Consider the following 21045-nt stretch of genomic DNA (forward strand, 5'->3'; position numbering starts at 1 on the left):
TGGTTTTTTTTATATGTATTACTAAGATAGGCAATACTTATTTTAACTGTTGAAATTGGATAGCTTTAGGGCGCGTTTTCAAAAACAACAGTTGATTTCAAAATAACACGACAACAAGCAAAGCTTCCGCAGTGAAAGTATTTTCCAAAATTAATCACTTTTCCTAAAAATGACTTAATCAAATCGGTTTCCTAGAAATATTATGCATGTCTAGGATTGGATCCGAAGGGAGCTTGGTACTTAAGCAGTCCGATGGACTCACCACCTCTTTTCCGGTTTCCTACCTGGTGCACAACTTCCATTCACTTTAACCTTTAATGAATTAATCTTTTAAACATCAAGTACGATTTTCTGGACTTAGAATGGAAATTTTTTTTTACATTTTTGATGTGGCATGCCGGATCCGGCCATAACTTCTGAGCCGGGTTTGGGGTGCTACATTAGTGGAAATTTGTTCATCTTTCTTCTTCCTCGTCATCCAAAGCCTAAAAACCTAAAAAAAAAAAAACCATTTTTGAAGCTCAGTCAATTCGATCTATAATTGGTAAGCATTTTCAAGTGATTTTCTTGTAAAAAAAGTTTTGAGGTCGTGGAAGCTTGATTTAGCTAGCTCATGTACCAATTTTAAAATTGTTGAAGTTTTAAAAAAATTGTCATTGTTGATTTCTTGAAGTTTTAGGTGTTAAATTGCAAGAAATTAAGTTTAGTTTAATAAAAGGACTAAACTGTAAGGATTAATTGATAGTTTAGTATATTAGGAAAAAATTGAATAAAACGTAAAATTTGAAGTGGGAATAAGAAATAGGAAGTCTGTAATGAGTAATAATGAAATTGAATCTCAATCCAAAGCTTTAAATTGAAAGTTATGTTAGTCTCGGTTTCAGGGATTAAATTGAATAAATTGTATTTTTTTATAAATTCATAATTGATTGGGAATTTGTTGACTATTGACAGTTCTATATGTTCTATGACAATTCTTAGCTAACATCAACTCAGATTCGTTGAGAAGGAAATGAAAATCCAAAGTCGTTGATGAGTAGCTCAGAATTTTGGTTTTTATTTCTATGATTTGAAAACCATTTATTTTCTGTATGTTTATATCACTCTACACAGTTGGAGGAGAGTTGAACAAAATTGATGTGATTTAGATTAGATATTGAAAGTACTAAATTGAATGGAATAGAAAATTGCATGACTTACTTAATATATGGAATTGTTATAAAATTGAGTTGGTACATGTTATATTCTATGTTGAATTTATAAACTAATGATGAAATAAGCATGATAAAGCATAAATTGAATTGTATAATGAAGTTAGAATTTGGTTGCCCTATTAGTTGTTCGGACTGAGTCAAAAATATTTGGCGTTGCTGTTAGAGGATGGGTGTTGTTGATGCTAACTACGGTGAAGGGAGAGGTGAAAGCTTTCTTATTTAAGTTGGAGTTTGTGATCATTGACGGGAAACAGGATGGGAGTTGTTGAGGCCGAGAAAATGCTGAGGGAAGAGATTGGTGATGCAGATAATGGGTGAGTGGAAGCTAAGAGAATGTCAATGAGAGTGAATGGTAAGAAAGGTTGGTGATGATTAGCTGGAGTTGAGAGCTCTGGGAACTTTGCTAGTAATGGTTCAGTGAGGTTGAAGTTGGTGGGTTGATTTAGATGACTATGAAAATGTATTGTTAGTGTTGAGATTAGGTCTCAGTTTACAGTGGGCTATGGTGCAGATTTGCCAAGGTATAGAGATTGGAGTTTTGAAAGGTGGTGAGGATAGACTTGAGATTGGGTCACTAGGTTTTATTTTGAGTAAAAAAATAAATACGAATAACTGAGTAAAATGTTACAAAATGACACGGTAGGGAGCAAAACGTAAGAAATTAAAGTTCAATGGCCAAAAACTATATTTAACCAATCATAAGTGACTTTTTTTTTTGAGTTTACCCAAATTCTTTATTAGTTTAAATCCCAAAAAAATATATATGATTTTTGTCTCAAAATCTTTTGGTCTTTTTTTATGGAAATAATAAATCATTGGCCTTTTTTAAATATAGTACATACAGTAAGAAAATGCTTCGACTTTACTATCTTACATTACAGATTTTTATGATAAAAGTACTATGGGGGCCCTTGTACTAGGACATTTTGCCACATCTATTCAAAAAGCGGGTAAATTTGTCTCTGCACGTTAGATCAAACAACAAATTGGCTATTCTGTTAAAATTTCCATCCATTTTTATAATTAAAAATTGGTCATTGTATGCCAACGTGAGATACACATGGATGTCATGTGTCACTATTTGATTATTTCATGATCCACATTTGTTATTAACAGTGCAAATGCATGAAATTTTTAACGGATAGGACAAATTTTCTATTCGATCTAACATATTAATTGCTCAAAAATAAAATATGCCATCTACTTTATTAAATTAAAAAATAAATATATCTATTGGAAACGTGTATATAATTTAGAAAATAAGTGATAAAATGTGCCAATAAATGTTAACGTAACTTTTTTTATTTTTAAAAGTAAATTATTGCATTACATATTTTACAAAAACTATGGATGTTGCTTTTATTATTTTTTGCATTGTTTTTATTATTTTGAACGACTTTAGCCACCTCTTTAAAAAAATTTGGGTCTGATGTTTCTTTCTAAACATCATTGGGATTATTATGCCATTTTACGCTTCATCCCACCGGCAGATTCAATAGCAACTTCTACTTCCGATTCTGGAGAAGCTGCAATCTCATCAGCTAAGCCAGAAGTTGGCCCATCCACACTCTGGGAATTATCTCCAGCAGAGCTTTTAAAGTTTTCAACGAGATTAGTTGCCCCTGAACTCAAAAGTACATCATCGGCTTCCCGGGATACTTCCTCATCTATAGCCTCCTCATCTTGTCCCACTACGAATTGGATTGAGAGCACCAAAGCCAATGAGAACACAACAAAAGGAACCTTTACCATCTTTTATGTTTTTTAAAAGGTTAAGGAAAAAAGTAAGATATATTTTTATTGATGCTTAAGGATGAAAATGAGACAAAATTTAAAGTGTTTAAAATGAGTATGTTTTGGCGAATTTTGAGGGCCGTTAACAAGTCCGATGCCTAATAGCCATACACAGCAAAAATACATATAACTTCTCTCCACATTTTCACTGGCCATGTTTATCATTCTTATTGGTGATATAGATTTGCTTCTCTTTGTTTTACTCGAAGACATGGTGGGTGATCGTTGATACATTTTAATGAAAACAAATGTTATGAATAGTATACTTACTTTAAGCACATGCACTATATAAAATTTTGAATATTGATTAAGGTCAATTAATCTCTTAAAAAATATCTCCAAACTTTTAAATATTAAATATTTCATATATCTCAAGAGTAATATTTTAGTCTTTCAAAGTGCTATTAATATGATGATACTTGTATTTAAAGAATATATAAGATAACTTAGAAATCTAATTTAAAATAGATATTTGAGTGTGGCAAATTCTTAACAAATCTTGTGAAAAAGAAGCAATACCATCATATCAGTACTAAATTGTAAAAGTTTAATTGTTATAGATTTTTAATTAGAAATAGGTTTGAGGACTTCAATTGCAATTAACCAAAGGTTCAAAATAACAATTAAACCATTTTGAAATGTAAGTTGCTGCTTTGTGATGGAAGAATCCACTTATTTTGATTAATGATAGATTGAGTTAATAAATTTTGATTAAATTAAGTTAACTAGATAATTAAAGATTAGATTAAAGTATAAATATAAAACCTTAGTGGAAATTTGTTCATCTTTCTTCTTCCTTGTCATTCAAAGCCTAAAAACCTAAATAAAAAAAACCATTTTTGAACCTCAGCCAATTCGATCCATAATTGGTAAGCATTTCCAAGTCATTTTCTTGTAAAAAAAAGTTTGAGGTTGTGGGAGCTTGATTTAGCTAGCTCATGTACCAATTTTAAAATTGTTGAAGTTTTAAAAAATTTGAATTGTTGATTTCTTGAAGTTTTAGGTGTTAAATTGCTAGAAATTAAGTTTAGTTTAATAAAAGGACTAAACTGTAAGGATTAATTGATAGTTTAGTATATTAGGGAAAAATTGAAAAAACATAAAATTGGAAGTAGGAATAAGAAATAAGAAGTCTGTAATGAGTAATAATGAAATTGAATTTCAATCCAAAGCTTTAAATTGAAAGTTATGTTAGTCTAGGTTTTAGGGACTAAATTGAATAAATTGAATTTTTTATAAATTGATAATTGATTGGGAATTTGTTGACTATTGACATTCTATATGTTCTATGTCAATCTGTAGCTAACGTCGACTCAGATTCGTTGAGAAGGAAGGAAATGAAAATCTAAAATCGTTGATAAGTAGCTCAGAATTTTGGTTTCTATTTCTATGATTCGAGAGCCATTTATTTTCTACATGTTTATATCACTCTACATTATATGGAGTTGGAGGTGAGTTCTTGATGATTTCTTGAACGGAATTGATGTGATTTAGATTAGATATCAAAACAAGTACTAAATTGAATAGAATAGAAAATTGCATGACTTAATATATGAAATTGTTATAAAATTGAGTTGGTACCTGTTATATTCTATGTTGAATTTATAAATTAATGATGAAATAAGCATGATAAAGCATAAATTGAATTGTACAATGAAGTTAGAATTTGGTTACACTATTAGTTGTTCGGACCGAGTCGAATATATTTCACGTTGTTGTTAGAGGATGGGTGTTGTTGATGCTAACTATGGTGAAGGGAGTGGTGAAAGCTTACTTGTTTAAGTTGGAGTTTGTGACCGTTGATGGGAGACGGGATGGGAGTTGTTGAGGTCGAGACTATGCTGAGGGAAGAGATTGGTGATGGAGATAATGGGTGAGTGGAAGCTAAGAGAATGTCAATGAGAGAGAATGGTAAGAAAGGTTGGTGATGATTAGCTGGAGTTGAGAGCTCTGGGAACTTTGCTAGTAATGGTTCGGTGAGGTTGAAGTTGGTAGGTTGATTTATATGACTATGAAAATGTATTGTTAGAGTTGAGATTAGGTCTCGGTTTACAGTGGGCTATGGTGCAAATTTGCCAAGGTTTAGAGATTGGAGTTTTGAATGGTGGTGAGGATAGAGCTGAGATTGGGTCACTAGGTTTTATTTTGAGTAAAAAAATAAATACGAATAACTGAGTAAAATGTTACCAAATGACATGTTAGGGAGCAATACGTAACAAATTAAAGTTCAATGGCCAAGACCTATATTTAGCCAATCATAAGTGACTATTTTTTTTTTGAGTTTACCCAAATTCATTATTAGTTCCAAAAAAAAAGATTTGTCTCAAAATCCTTTTGGTCTATTTTAGGAAATAATACATCATTAGTTCTTTTAAATATAGAACATACAATAAGAAAATGCTTCGACTTTACTATCTTACATTATAGATTTACAAAAAAAGTACCACGGAGGCCTATCTATTCAAAAAGTGAGTAAATTTGTCCCTGCACGTTAGATCAAATAGCAAATTGGCTATTCTGTTAACACTTCCATCCATTTCTATTTTTAAAAATTGGTCATTGTATACCAACGTGAGATACACATGGTATGCCATGTGCCACTATTTGGTTATTTCATAATCCACATTTGTTATTAACAGTGCAAACGTATGAAATTTTTAACGGATAGGATGAATTTTCTCTTGATCTAACATATTAATTGCTCAAAAATAAAATATGTCATCTACTTTATTAAAATGAAAAATAAATATATCTATTGGAAAAGTTTACATAATTAAGAAAATAAGTGACAAAATGTGCCAATAAATGTTAACGTAACTTTTTTTCTTTTTAAAAGTAAATTGTTGCATTACATATTTTGCAAAAACTATGGATGTTGCTTTTATTATTTTTTGCATTGTTTTTATTATTTTTAATGGATTTAGCCACCTCTTTAAAAAAATTTAGGTCTGATGTTTCTTTCTAAACATCATCGGGGTCTATTATGCCATTTTACGCTTCATCCCACCAGCAGATTCAGTAGCAACTTCTACTTTCGATTCTGGAGAAGCTGCAATCTCATCAGCTAAGCCAGAAGTTGGCCCATCCACACTTTGGGAATTATCTCCAGCAGCGCTTTTAAAGCTTTCAACAAGATTAGTTGCCCCTGAACTCAAAAGTACATTGTCGGCTTCCCGGGATACTTCCTCATCTATAGCCTCCTCATCTTGTCCCACTACGAATTGGATTGAAAGCACCAAAGTCAATAAGAACACAACAAAAGGAACCTTTACCATCTTTTATGTTTTTTAAAAGGTTAAGGAAAAAAGTGAGATATATTCTTATTGATGCTTAAGGATGAAAATGAGACAAAATTTAAAGTGTTTAAAATGATATAATTTTGGCGATTTTTGGGGGCCGTTGACAAGTCTGGTGCCTAATAGCCATACACAGCAGAAATACATATAACGTCTCTCCACATTTTCAGTGGCCATGTTTATCATTCTTATTGGTGATATAGATTTGCTTCTTTTTGTTTTACTCGAAGACATGGTGGGTGATCGTTGATACATTTTAATGAAAACAAATGTTATGAATAGTATACTTATTTTAAGCACGTGCACTATATAAAATTTTGAATATTGATTAAGGTCAATTAATCTCTTAAAAAATTTCTCCAAACTTTTAAATATTAAATATTTCATATATCTCAAGAGTAATATTTATAGTCTTTTAAAGTGCTATTAATACGATGATACTTATATCTCGAGAATATATAAAATAACTTAGAAATCTAATTTAAAAATAGATATTTGACTGTGTGACATATCGTGCAAATTTTCTTATTTTCGATTCAATCTCAAAACTACAACAAACTACAACAATAATTATAAGAATATGCTCAAAATTAATAAAATGAAATTAAGATGAAAAAAATATATGTTCGAAATAATAGACCAACTCATACAATCAATTATTTATACAAAGTGGAAAACTTTGGTCTCAACTTTTATATCTCAATTACATATTACAAACACCTTTGAGTTCATTAATGCATTTTTTTAATTAAGTGAGATTAAATAAATACGTAAATGTAAAATACTCACTTTATAAGTACAAAATTTATGGGATAAATTATTAAAATAATCACTTATGTTTGGTTAAATTCACGTTTTAGTTATTAAACTTTAATTTGTTATATTTAATTGCATAAGTTATCTGCTAAATAATATTATCTATAGTTAGAAGTGTAAAGAGAATCACAGGTAGCCCATTAAATACCACATGACTTCCATGTCATTTCCATATAATCTAAAGACATTTCTTCCTTATCTCTTCATCTCTTTTTCCCTGAATTTCCTTATGTTATCTTCTTTTTCTTCTTATTTTTTTCCTTCCTTCGTTACCTTTTTATTTTCCCAAAAAGTGAAATTCATCTTTATCTCAACTATAAAATCTTGCCCACCTCTTAGCCGCGTCGCCTTCGCCATTCCCGATTGTATTCTCTGGTGATAGTAAGAATGGGTATGGTTAGATTTTTCATAAATCAATTCATATTGTTAAAAAATCCATTTAAGGATTTGAATCCAATAACCTCGTCCCCCACCGTTTTCTGTCGGATCATTCTCGTTTTGAAGTTAAAAAAAAATGAAAAAGAATAGCCGGGCAAAATGTTACAGAACGACAACACTAGTGATCAAAATGTAATAAATTAAAGTTTAGTAGCCAAAACGTAAACTTAACCAAATATAAGTTACTTCTTTTTGAATTTACCCAAATTCACTTTTAGTTTCAATCCAAAAAGATATATGATTTTTATCACAAAATCTTTTTGGTCTTTTTTTAAGGAAATAATACTTTTTTTAAAGGTAAATTGATTAATTCATTCAATGGAACCATACAATTCAAAGGGAAAATAATAACAAACACTCGTCATGGTCAAGGATAAACTCCATCAATACAACAAAGGCTTTAGCCTCCGCATCAATATAACATTATGACACGTTGACAATTGGCTTTGTCACAACTCAAGCACGACATATCTGGAGTGATTTCAAGCACTTAATACGATAAGGAAATCAGCCCCGGATAGTCCAAAGCGGCGAGCAAAAATCGACAAAAGAATCGAGGATTCACCAAACTAGAGAGGACAACAACAAAATCATCCCTAAAATCACTTATAAAACTAAGATTACATGCATAAATAAGACTAAAAAACGTGCTACAAGAGCAGACAAAAATTTTTAAAACTAAAGATTTGCTAAACAATAGAAAAACAAACAAAAAAACATATAAAACCTAAGACAACACGGGTCCAAATCGACACGTGAAATCATTTATTATTCTGAAATACTCTCAAAATAGAAACAAATTAAGAAGTTGACGAATAGCCACCCACTTTCCAAGAAAAACTACTGGTGGCCGATAGAGTTTTAGCGAACGACAGGCATCGCCATCTGTCCATCACTTGTGAAAACAACAAAGATACCCACAAAAAAATATTTGCAAACTGAAAAGAGAGAAGACGTGTGTAGTGAATGAGAAGAAGAAAGAAAAAAATGATTGATGGGAGAGGAAAAAGACAGGCGATAGTCAGCCCGGAGGCCGACATTGTCGCTGAGCAAAACAAAAGATAAGAAGCAAACGACTTGGAGAAAAAAGGAGAATCTTTGGTTCTTTTTAAATATGCAACATATAGTAAGAAAAATGCTTCGACTTTACTATCATACATTACAATTTTTTACGATAAAAGTACCATGGAAAGCCCTGTATTTGTAGTCGAATTGCATTTTACTCCCTCTACTCAAAAAGTGGGCAAATTTGTCCCTTCACATTAAATCAAAGAGTGATTTGGTCTTCCTATTAAAAACTTCATTCATTTATACTATTAAAAATTGGTCATTGTATGTCAGCATGAGATACACATGGCACACCATATGTTACTATTTGATTATTTTATCAACCACACTAGTTATTAATAGTAAAAATGTATGAAAATTTTAACGGGAAGGACGAATTTTCTCTTCAATCTAAGGAACTAATTTGCCCCTTTTTTTATTAGAGGGAGTAAAATACAATTTAACTCCTAATACAAGGACCTCCATACTATTTTTACAGATTTTTATTTACATTTATGTACTATTCATTTCATTCTTGAAAAGTTAAAAGAGGTATTAAAAGATCATTCCGCAAAATAAATAATATTAATTGCTCAAAATAAAATATGTTATCTACTTTATTAAATTCAAAAATAAATATATCTATTGGTAAAGTATATGATATATAGTTACAAAATAAGTGAAAAAAATGTGTCAACTAACGTTAAAGTAAATTTGTTGTGTGTGTTAGCATTATCTTTTGCATTGTTTTTATAATATTCAAACGGCTTTAGCTATCTCTTTCTTAAACTTTGGGTCTGAAGTTGCTTTCTAAGCATCATCGGGGTCTACTATGACATTTCCTTCAACAAGCCGCTGGCAAAATCAATAGCAACTTCTACTTCCGATTTTGGGAAAGCTGCATCCTTATCAGTATCTGCATCAGTTAAGGCAGAAGTTGGCCCATCCACTCTCTCGGAATCATCTCCGGCAGAGCTTTTAATCTTTTCAACAAGTTTATCCATCCCCGACATAAAGTTAGTGTAAGACCCAAATTTTGCCCGAGGCCCAATAAAATCACAGCCCAAATACCAAAACTCAACTAAAACCCAAAATACCCCAAGCCCAAATACAACCCAAAATAAAAAATAAAAAAATAAAAAAATGAAGAAAAAAAAAAAACTTAACCTCCTCACCCTATGTGCCACCCTAAGCGCCGCCCTAGTCCTTTTTTGTCTACCACTTGTAAAAAGAAAAGATAGTAAATAATAAAAAAAATGTTGTAAGAAGGCTATAAAAGCCATCATAAAACCAAATGTAGAGGAAGGAAAAGGGGGATAAAAAAAACATTGTATTTTCGTATAGAGATAAAAAATCCAAAGCAAAAAAAAAAGTTGATTTTAATTTCTTGTATTCCCTTTGTTCATTTTTCATTTTTGTTATTTTATTTTCTTTATTTTATATACATATATATATACATAATTTAATTGAATTACTTATTTGAATTCTCTTGCAAACATGTTTATATTTTTCCCTTTAAATCTATTTATGTATACCATTTGTTCCCCAATTTTAAATTATACTTTGTTTATTTCAAATACTTGCCTATATTACTATTTTTTTATATACAATGTTTATATTAAGTTTTATGCTTTATGTATCTTGTTAATTGTTGGTAAGTAAATCTTGTTTCAAATTATTTTGTATAATTATTGATTTATATTATATAGTATATCATTCAGTATATTCTTTTGTGTACTCTTACATGGTTGCATTTATATAATTCATTTATGTTACAACTTGCTAATATGTACATTATTCGTTTTAAAATTTTATATAGGTACACATTACTATTGCAATGCACATAATATTATATATATATATATATACATTTTTTGAATCTTGGTTTTAAATTATTTTGCATAACACTAACTTTAAGTTTCCTCTTATAATACTTATTTTGAAGCTCATTTATATGTTAAACTTTATATACTTTATGTATTATTTATTTTTATTTTTATTTATTTTACGATCTATTGTAAATTTTTTGCATGTATTATCTGTTTATGTATATATATATATATATATATATATATATAATTTAGGTACTTTTAAATTGTTCATTTCAAGTTTACTTGTTTTAACATTTTTATTACCTTTTAAAATATTTTTCTTAAAATAGATTTTTATTTAACCATTAGTTAGAAACGTTAAATAGTGTATGTGGTAAGATTATTATCATTGGGCATGTTTTGATTTTCGTGTTTGTACTTTTCAAAAATTTGTATAATATATTATTGATATACGTTTTCCATATTTGTTACTTTGTTTTGCATCCTCATGTATTATATTATGATTGAGATTGCCAACCTATTTGCCTGAAATTATTCATTTCATTTTCTTTGCTTCAATTGAATCGAATAAATACGTTGCAAGTTTGTTTCCATAATCACTCCCTTTTAAAAAAATAAAAAAATAAAATTTCAAAGCGAGGTAATATTTCGTGTTTGGTAATTCGAGAAATTGTGCCCTAACGTGTTGGGTTTCGATTTTCTGTTTGACCAAATAAATATTCTCTCGAGATTTCATCCATGTTCTTTTCAAATTAAAAATAAGGCAATATTTCAAATTTAGGAAATTCAAGAAAATAGTACCCTAACTTACTAGGTTTCAATTTTTCTTGTTTAACCTAAATAACTAAATATCCTTTTGAAATTTCAAATGCATGAGTTTTGGAAATTATAAAATGATCTTGTATCGAGGATTTGAAATGTTGTGCTGGGTTGCGCTTTTTCGTTTGTTCAAAATAATCGAAGATCCCTTTGGAATTTCACTCACGTTTTCTAAAAACTCTTTAAAATGAAAGAAATGTTCGATGTTTGGCAATTCGGGGAATAGTGCCCTATCGTGTTGGGTTGCAATCTCCCGTTTGTTCAAAATAATCGAATGTCTCTTCGGAATTTCACTCGTATTTTCCAAGGTGAGGCAATGGTCAATGTTTGGAAATTCGAGGAATCGTGCCCTACTGAGCTGGGTATCGATTTTTCGTTGGACCAAATAGTTGGGCATCCTTTTGTTATTTTCGAATTATAAATTTTCGAACGTCGAAACAAGAAGATTTTTGGCAAAGGACTCGGGTTATTCAAATGTTATTAACAAGAACCACATTTCAAAAAAATTTTTAATTTTAGACAAAAGGACAGTATTTAATCGATTTGGTACCAATTTTGGGCGTAATGAGGGTGCTAATCCTTCCTCATACGTAACCGACTCCCGAGCCTATTTTCTCATATTTTCGTAGACCAAAATCATTGTTTTAGTAAACCAAAATGTTTTATTAAAACAACCCAAATTTCTAGGTGATCCGATCACACCTAAACAAGAAAAGATTGGTGGCAACTCCATTTTCGTTTTCCAAAAAGTCGATCCATCATTTTTAAATCGAAATAAAAAAATGGTTTCGACAGTTAGGGTCCGTCATTACTTTGTTCAAATGATCCTGTTGTATTCTGACATCTTTCAATGTTGAGAAAAAGCCGGTCATAATCCCTTCGGGTCCCGGGGATGCTGCCTCATCAAAAGCGTTCTCATTTTATCCTACTACGAATTGGATTGAAAACACCAAAATCATCTAGAAGACAACAAAAGAAACTTTCGCCATCTTGTTTATTTTTTAATAGGGTTAACAAAAAATTAAGATATATTTTTATTGACGCAAAAGAATGAAAATGAGACAAAATTTAAAGAGTTTATAATGAGATATTTTGGACGAATTTAAGGCCGTTGATTGGTCCGGTGTTTAATAGCTATGCACTACTAAAATATATATAACTTCTCTCTACATCTTCAAATGCCTTGTTTTTCACTATTATTAGTGGTTTTAATTTACTTCTCTTTATTTTACTTAATGATGTTGTGGGTGATCGTTGATATTATAAATAGTATACTTATTTTAATCATGTGCACCATACAAAATTTTGAATATTGATTAAGGTCAATAAATCTTTTAACAATTTTTCCTTTAAACTTTTAAATAATAAATATTTAATATATATCAAGAGTAATAATATATTACTATCGTGATATTTGTATTTTAGAATAGACAACATAGAAATTTAATTTAAAATAGACATTTGAGTGATTCCTAACATATATTGTGAAATAAAAAATCATCACCAATATTTAAAAAATAACTTTCCTGTTTTGGATTCGATCCCAAAAGGGATAAATTTTGAATTTATACGTGAATTTTGTTTCAATATATAATTTAATGTATGAATTTTAATTTGGTGAAACTAAACATATGAAACTTGAATTGTAGGATTAATTTACCTTTTTTTTTTATTGGATACTACAAAATACAATTTAACTCCTAGTACAATAATTTCTATAATACTTTTTACTGATTTTCACTTGTATTATTGTACTATTAAAAGAAGAAATAATAGATCAATTTGTAAATTTAAGAATATTAATTTCTCAAATAAAATATGTTATCTACTTTATTAAAATGAAAATTAAATATATTTATCGGTAACTATATATAGTTGAGAAAATAAATAACAAAAAAAATGTGCCAACATATGTTAAAAGTAAATTATTACATGATATATTTTACAAAAACTGTGGGAGCCTCGTGCATCTCAATGTGAAGTTCTCACGCCATGTGGGATTGGCGAGGGCAAAGGCTTGTCCAAAAATAGCTTCTCACTCCAACATTGACAAGCTTGTAGATGGGAGTTTTTGTGAATCGAATTTGATCATATAATACTCATTTTCTAAATTCATGAGATTGATTGTAGTTAAAGGTTTCCAAGTACAATAAAGCTTACTCAAAAGGGTGTTAAATCCAATTCTCTCTCAATTTAATTTGATTATTATTAGAATAGATGTTGAGAATGATAATAGAATGATAGCCCAAGAAAAAAAAAGTAAAAACACATAAATATTACGTAGAAACCCTTTCGAGAAAAAAATCATAGGCAGAGAAGAAGAATTTCACTAATGTTGAAAAACAATTGATATAAAAGAAGTTTCAACTAAATCTATTCAAAAGAATGAAAAACCTTATTCTAATCAATGTCACTGTATTTATTTCTTCAATAAGTGATGGGATTCGGATCACACAAACTTTAACAATTATAACTACTTTGCTCATACTTTTATGTAAGAATGAGTGAATTTGCTCAAAAAATTTGATTGAAGGGATTTTATCAACAATTTCAGTGAAAACATCATCCTCTAAGAGTTTGATATCTTCCTCACTTGTATTACTTTTCGCATCTACCACATTCCGCATTGCACTCAAGAGAGTCTCTTTAAACGATCAATTTTTTTGTAACACCCCAATTTTCGAGAATTCTGTGAATGTTGGCATAGGTTTAATTATGTTAGTGGGCCTCTAGAAGGCCCAAGCTTAAGATAGAACCTGGCAATTTTAGTTAATTTTTGTTCTATAAGAAAAAGCGGGTGAAATTATGAAATAGGACCTATGTGAAAATGTTTGAAAATGCTATAGGCTAAATTGAAGTGGCCAAATAAATAGGAGTGCAAAATAGGAGGATTTGCATGTCAAACCTCCCATTTTACATGTAGTGGCTGGTCATCATGTTGGTGGTAGACAATATGTGCACTTGATATTAATAATTTATGGTACAAATTGTTAAAAATTGATAATGGGTTAGGAAAATGTTCCATGATGGGCATGATAAGCATTATGGGCATTTTTATTGGAATTATGGCATGAGTATGGCACAAATATTAGTAAATCATTTATGTGTCATTAAATGTTAAGTGATAAGAATAACAAAAGGAAGTAAAGGAATGTTTTTGTTCATTCTTTGTTCTTCATAGCCGAATTTGAGAGAGAGCAAATAGGGGAGGAAACCCTTGAATATTCAGTCACTAGGAGGAGGAAAATTGAAGGTAAGTTCTTGGTACTTTGCTTCTATTTTGGTGTTCATGGGTTCTTCTTGATTCTACCTTAACTCTTGAAGCATATTTTGGTTTTTGGTTGTGTTGTAAGCATTTGGTCATGAATTAAAATGAAGGAAATGGTTGTTGTTTCATGTTCTTTTGATGAAAAATGGAAGATAGGTGAAGTTTAGCCAAACAAATGAGCATGCATGTGCCTTAGATGCTAAGGGAAAAAAAATCGGCTAACATGTTGTGCTTTAAAATGATGAAATGGAGATTATACTTAAGTAAAATCATAGATATGTGATGATTGATTGGTGATATACATGTTTAAACAACATGCATGCAAGTTAGGTGTGTGAAAGAGTGATTTGGTAATAAATCTGCTTGGGACAGCAGCAGTAACGTGACTTTGGAAAATCACCATAAATTGTGGGAGATGAGTTAGAAGCTAAGTAAATTATGTAATTAAAGCTTAATGAGTCTAGTTTCAAATGAAATAAACAAGAACATATTTTGAATTCTGTACAATGAGAAATTTGATTCGTAAAGAAGAGTGGTCAGATTAGTCAAACAGTGAAACATGGGAAACTTTGAGAAAAATCTGGTATTGATTGGCTAAACCAAAAAATTCTGAAAATTTTATGGATAGAAGATATATGATTCTATTTTCAGGGAAAATTAACAGAACTTGATTTGGAGTTTCGTAGCTCTAGTTATAAATGATTTAGTGACTGTTGCTCAGGAAGACAGCTTGCAATGAAATTATGATTATGTGGTAAACATTGACAAATTTGTTAATGAGTTGCTTATTGATTTCTTATAAGCTTACTCTGATCTGTAGGTGTGATTGGCCGAATATTGTAAGGGGTTAATGCGTAGTTCATATTTGAATAGTTAGATTAACGTGTTAGTAATCCAATTGTAGGCAGTTCGTGTGTGGATCTCACAAGATATCGTCGCAGCAGTGTGTAACTAACACCCTCTTATAGACTAGATCGGCACAAGCGAAAAAAGCGAAATGCCGAAAAGCCGGTATTTTGAGATCTTGCGAGTGTGTGAATGCTCATGAGATTAATAGTTTGATATATATGGTAAATTAAAGTGATAAGACTGCAGAGTGCGCGATTCCGTGCATTTTGATGTTTTTGGGCTTAATGGGCGGAAAACGAGATAATGGGCCAACGGGCCCAAGTTGGTAAGAAAACGCGGTAAGTGTTTCTGATCGTACGTAAATGGTTATGTTATGTATGAAAACCTTAAGAATACTGAAATTACTTGAACACCCCCTATGTATGCAAAATTACCGTTATACCCCTAGGGTTATTTTTTTTCTGAAAAGCATGATGTTCTGTTTCTGTATACGTATGCCATGACATATTATTTCTGTTACATGGGGACATGGGTTATATTATGGAGGAAGCGTCCTGGTGGCTATGCCACAAATATCTGATCTAGTGGCTCTGCCACATATATCTATTCTGGTGGCTCTGCCACGATTATCTGTATCTGGTGACTCTGTCACATTATCTGTTCTGGCAGCCATGATGCAAATTCTGTGGTGTTAGCGGTTGGGTGGGTCGAGTTGTCTCCCCACATGGTGTAAGGTTGGTACGGGGGTGTATACGGTTAGATATGGTTGGGTTTCTGCATAAACATGTAATATCTGTTCTGTTCTGTTATGGGCCTATGGGCTTTATTCTGAATTTCTGTTCTGGGCTAAGGCAAACTTATTCTGTTTCTGTGGTTTGAGCTGATTTAGACCATGGTTGGGTTATTTTACACACTGAGTTTTCCCAAACTCACCCCTTATTTTTCATCCACGTAGGTAAACCCCAACCATAGTGGGCTTGGAGCTGTGAAGGAATTCGGAGTGGCCACACGTTCTGCAAATTCCTGTTTTCTTCCGGTGAATTGGACATCTTTTCTTTTATTTTTATGATTTGGGTTTTAAGTTGTAATAAGGCCGCTTAATTATTTTTGATGGTTTTGATATGTTTTATTAAGATAGGTATTACTTATATTAACTGTTGGAACTGGATAGCTTTAGGGCGCGTTTTCAAAAAAAACAGTAATTGATTTCAAAATAACACAACAACAAGCAAAGCTTCCGCAATGAAGATATTTTCCAAAATCAATCACTTTTCCTAAAAAGGACTTAATCAAATTGGTTTCCTAAAAATATACATGACGTTAAGGTGTGGCAATGGCAGTATGCATGTCTAGGATTGGATCCGAAAGGAGCTTGGTACTTAAGCAGTCCGATGGACTCACCTCCTCTTTTCTGATTTCCTACTTGGTGCACAGCTTCCATTCACTTTAACCTATACTGAAATTATCTTTTAAAACACTAAGTAAGTTTTTCTGGATCAACAATATAAAATGTTTTGAACGCTTCGATGTGGCATGTCGGATCCGGCCATAACGTCTGGGCCGGGTTTGGGGTGTTACATTTTTGTTCATCCTCTCTTAATCGAATCTTTTTGGTATCCCACCCTACACCGAATGAAAGAAGAGACAAAGACAATCCACTTCGGCGATATCTCTAGAAGAGAACATTGTTATCATAGATTGGTACACACACATCTTTATACATTAAGAAATTATGCAAATAATATTTGTTTAACGTTGTTACAAATTTATCATTAAGTAAATAATATATATCAGTTAAGTGATTATGTGGTATTTTTCTTATTACTTGACATATCAAAGTGAAACTTTATGATGATGTGTACTATTTAGTTTTACATGTTCCACTAACAAATATTTAAAAATCTAAAACGATAAATCTTAAAAATTAAAATTTTAGAGCAAAATAAAAAAAATTACAAAATCTCATAAAAGGTTCCAAAAGAAAATGAAAAATTGAAAAGAATCCTTAAAAAATATAAAAATTTTGGTATATATATTGAGGTTTGGTATAGTATGTTTAACATGGCATAAATTGACAACTAATGTAAGAATAAGATTTGTTTATATAAGATCGACAATAAATCTCATTAATTCATAGATGACAAATTCGAACAAAAACTCTTAACAATTTACAGGATTTTAGGTACACGTAACTTTTTTGCACTATAAGTACGACACAGCTTCATGAACTCTTCCCATTTATCCGACACATTGCCATGTGGTAGCTTTTCCGCAATCCTTTTACGCAATTTAACGAACACTTAACCTGCAATGATTTTCAGAATTCTATTTAAACGGACAATCTTTAGGATATCTTTCAGAAGCTTCAAAATTTTCATTCACATTAAACATATTGTAAAGAACGCAAAAAGATTATACGGTACAAAATGGCGGATTCCAAGGTTGAAGTTAGAGGACTCGCTGCGTGTAACGATAGATGTGGCTGTCCTTCGCCATGCCCCGGCGGCACGACTTGCAGGTTTTCGCCCTATTATTTTCTCTGATTTATTTTAGGGTAAACTATAAATTAGTCACCTAATTTATTTCTGTTTTGATCACTCAATTATAATTTTTTTTAGTTTAATTACTAGTTATTTTAGACCATTTTTGTTTTGGGCACTCACGTTTTAGATCGTTCTATTTTGGTCACTTTCTGTAAAATGGTAAACGGAAGTGATGATGTAGCATTTTTATAACTGATATAATAACATATTCATTCTTCAATACTTACACATTCTATCAATTTGATTCTCAAACATATATAATTAAATATAAATTATATATTATAAAAAGTATCAAATGTAATATTATTTATAATTATAAGGCTCAAATATGTATTTAGCCCTCAAACTTGAGACCTTCTCCCAAGTTGGTACTTATGATTTCCTGTACCCTAAGTTGATACTAAGATTTTCATTTTGTCAAGGGCTCCATTACTTTTTGGTAATGCTATTAAAAATAGGACACGTGATATTCTTAGGTTGTGATACGTGGCACCGATGATGCCTTAGTTTGTTTTCTCATAAAAATATTTAAAATTTAAAAGAAACTATATACAAATTATATAAAATTTTAAAATATAAAAGAAATTATAAATCATAAAAATATATGTATCTAAAAATTTAAAAATTACAAAAATAAAAATCCAAAATTTAAGTTAGAAAATAAAAACCCACAAAATTTACATATTTTTCTAAATAAATTGCAAACAAAATATATGAAAATAAATTTTACAATAAATTTTATGCTCAAAGATAGGTGCAGATTATTACACAATTCTTCAAGTTGACAAGAATGTAAAATATGGTAATTTGAAAAATGAAGCTTTTTTTTTTCGTTAATTATATGTTAGGTTTCATAGGAAAAATTGGATTCCTTTGTTGAGAATGTTATTAGAACGATTATGAATAAGTTTATAAAAATTACAAAATTACTGAGTTTTGGGGCATTCTAAGTTTTTGGGTTTGTCAAAATCACAGATTTACATATAATTTTGTCAAGATTTAATTATGTGTTTAAAAAGTTATATGTGTTTGATGATCAAATTAATAGAATTTATAAATATGGATGGTTAAATTTTTGAATTATTTAGAATTAGAATCAAATTGATAAAATGTGTAAGTGTTGAGGATTAAATATGTTATTATACTAGTTAGAAAAAGTCACATCATCATTTTTGTTAAATATTTAACAAAGAGTGACAAAAATAGAAATGATCTAAATCGTTAGTGACTAAATTGAAAATTTTCATAGTTGGGTGACCAAAACATAAACAAGCTAATAATTGGGTGACTAATTCTATAACTTACTCTTTATTTTATTTTACACGACACGGAAAATGAATTTTAAGTTTCAGTAAACAAAAATATTTGAGTGCTAAATTTGATAAATTAGGATCAATAACTGAATGTGTAAACTTTGAGGGTTAAATTTGTTATTATACCAATCAAAATTATGTGCAATTGATAGAAAACATTAATGTTATAAATTGTTCTTAGTTGCTCACTTTCGAAATCAACAGGGATGAAATTGTTCTATTCTTTTAGAGGGATCAATTTGCTCAATTTGAAAATTGAGGAGTAAAGAGATTTTTTTTACTAATTATTTTCCCCACCTTATACTATTAGTTAGTTATCTTTATTATTTTTAATGTGCATTCTATATATAAACATCCAATCACTTTATCATCATTGTCGAATTTGTACGAGTAATGAAACAGTTGCGGAGCCGGCGAGGTGGACCACAAGCGGTGCTCGTGCGGGGAGCATTGCGGATGCAATCCATGCACATGCAGCCAGGCTGAAGCCGCCGGGGGCAGCGGGACCGGAAAGATGTACTGCAAATGTGGTGCCGGTTGTACCTGCGCTACTTGTGCCAATTGAATTTTAAGAGCAAAAGAGTAATGTATGGATGGGCACATTCTTTGATGATATGTTTTTAAGCTATATTATTATAGAACGGAAAGTAAATTATGCAATGTATGTTGTTTCGAGAGAAACGATAATAAGGGTTGTTTTCGTTTTGATGTAAACGAGTTGAATTTTTTTTTTTTTCAATTGTGGAGTAATGCATTTTTATGACTACAGGCACAAGCATGCAATCCAATTGATAAAACATAATACATAGAAACAACATGGAATGTATGGTACTAATCAATATAAATAAGGCTCAAAATTTTATATTTTAAAAAAATAATGGCATACTCAATCCTTTTATTTTAGGATAATATACATTTTAGTATCTAAACATGGGTTCAAGGTTCAAATTGGTACTTAAGGTTATTTTTGGTCCAAAATTAGGTGTTTGAACTTAGTTTTAAGGTTAAATTTGATATCTAAAATGTTAAGCACCACGGAAAGGTTTTTTAATTTAGGGTTAATATACTATTTGGTATATAAGTTTAGTTTTAATGTTCAATTTAGTACTTGAGTTTTTTTCTCTCAATTTGGCACCTAAGTTTGGCTTCAAATTTCACCCCATTTAAGTACCAAGTTTGGCTTCAATGTTCAATTTGGTACCTAAACTTTATTTGTGTTGTTCCAATTAAGTATCTACGTTTTTTTTTTACTAGATTACACATGTCAAATATTCATTGGGCTATTTGGTCTAGGTACACAAATTGAACATTAAAGCCAAACCCAAGGACCAAATTGGGCAAAACAAAAATCAAGTTCAAAAATCAAGTCCAATTATTAATACTACTAAAATTCTTCTATTAAATTAGTTAGTATGATATTTTTAAAATTAAAAAATCTCATTTGGAAGAAATCTAAAGAAAATTATATTATAATGAACCTGAATTTGATAGAAGAATTTTAACCGTGTTGACTATTAAAATTTGAAAAGTAAGATTAAATTCTGGAAATAAAAGTAAAATGACTAAATTTGATATGTGCAAAGAGCATAGGGAGTCAAAGCAAAATTTAACCATATATATTTATATTTCCGATTTTAAAATTCCTTTTCACCCGCGAAATAATAATAAAATGAAACGAAAAAGTAAAACAGAATTAGAAAGGTTCAACTTTCAAACCCGTCGGAGAACTGAAAAGTTTTAGCACTCCATTTGCGAGCTTCCCACAATGCGCTCCTCTGGCGCAGTTTAGCAAAGAAACCGTTCCTTGATTCATAAT

General features: G+C 30.5%; 1 protein-coding gene and 1 long non-coding RNA gene across 2 annotated transcripts; one reads left to right on the forward strand and one right to left on the reverse strand.

Moving 5' to 3' along the window:
- Window positions 1–17386: 17386 nt before the first annotated feature.
- LOC128289785 (uncharacterized) lies at window positions 17387–18105 on the reverse strand. The gene is made up of 2 exons (XR_008279433.1): window positions 17792–18105; window positions 17387–17678 (listed from the first exon to the last, which is right to left on the reverse strand). It is a non-coding gene; the product is annotated as an uncharacterized LOC128289785 (long non-coding RNA).
- Window positions 17709–19809, forward strand: LOC128289769 (metallothionein-like protein 4B). The gene is made up of 2 exons (XM_053025298.1): window positions 17709–17891; window positions 19632–19809. The coding sequence occupies exons 1-2, from the start codon at window positions 17800–17802 to the stop codon at window positions 19792–19794; spliced, it is 255 nt and encodes an 84-aa protein (XP_052881258.1). The 5' UTR covers window positions 17709–17799; the 3' UTR covers window positions 19795–19809.
- Window positions 19810–21045: the final 1236 nt, after the last annotated feature.

Source organism: Gossypium arboreum, chromosome 1, assembly GCF_025698485.1.
Source record: "Gossypium arboreum isolate Shixiya-1 chromosome 1, ASM2569848v2, whole genome shotgun sequence".
Taxonomy (NCBI): domain Eukaryota; kingdom Viridiplantae; phylum Streptophyta; class Magnoliopsida; order Malvales; family Malvaceae; genus Gossypium; species Gossypium arboreum.

Coding starts and splice junctions, on each gene's coding strand:
- LOC128289769 (XM_053025298.1), top strand. CDS start 17,800: ATGGCGGATTCCAAGGTTGAAGTTAGAGGACTCGCTGCGTGTAACGAT. Junction 17,892..19,631: donor CCCGGCGGCACGACTTGCAG/GTTTTCGCCCTA, acceptor GTAATGAAACAG/TTGCGGAGCCGGCGAGGTGG.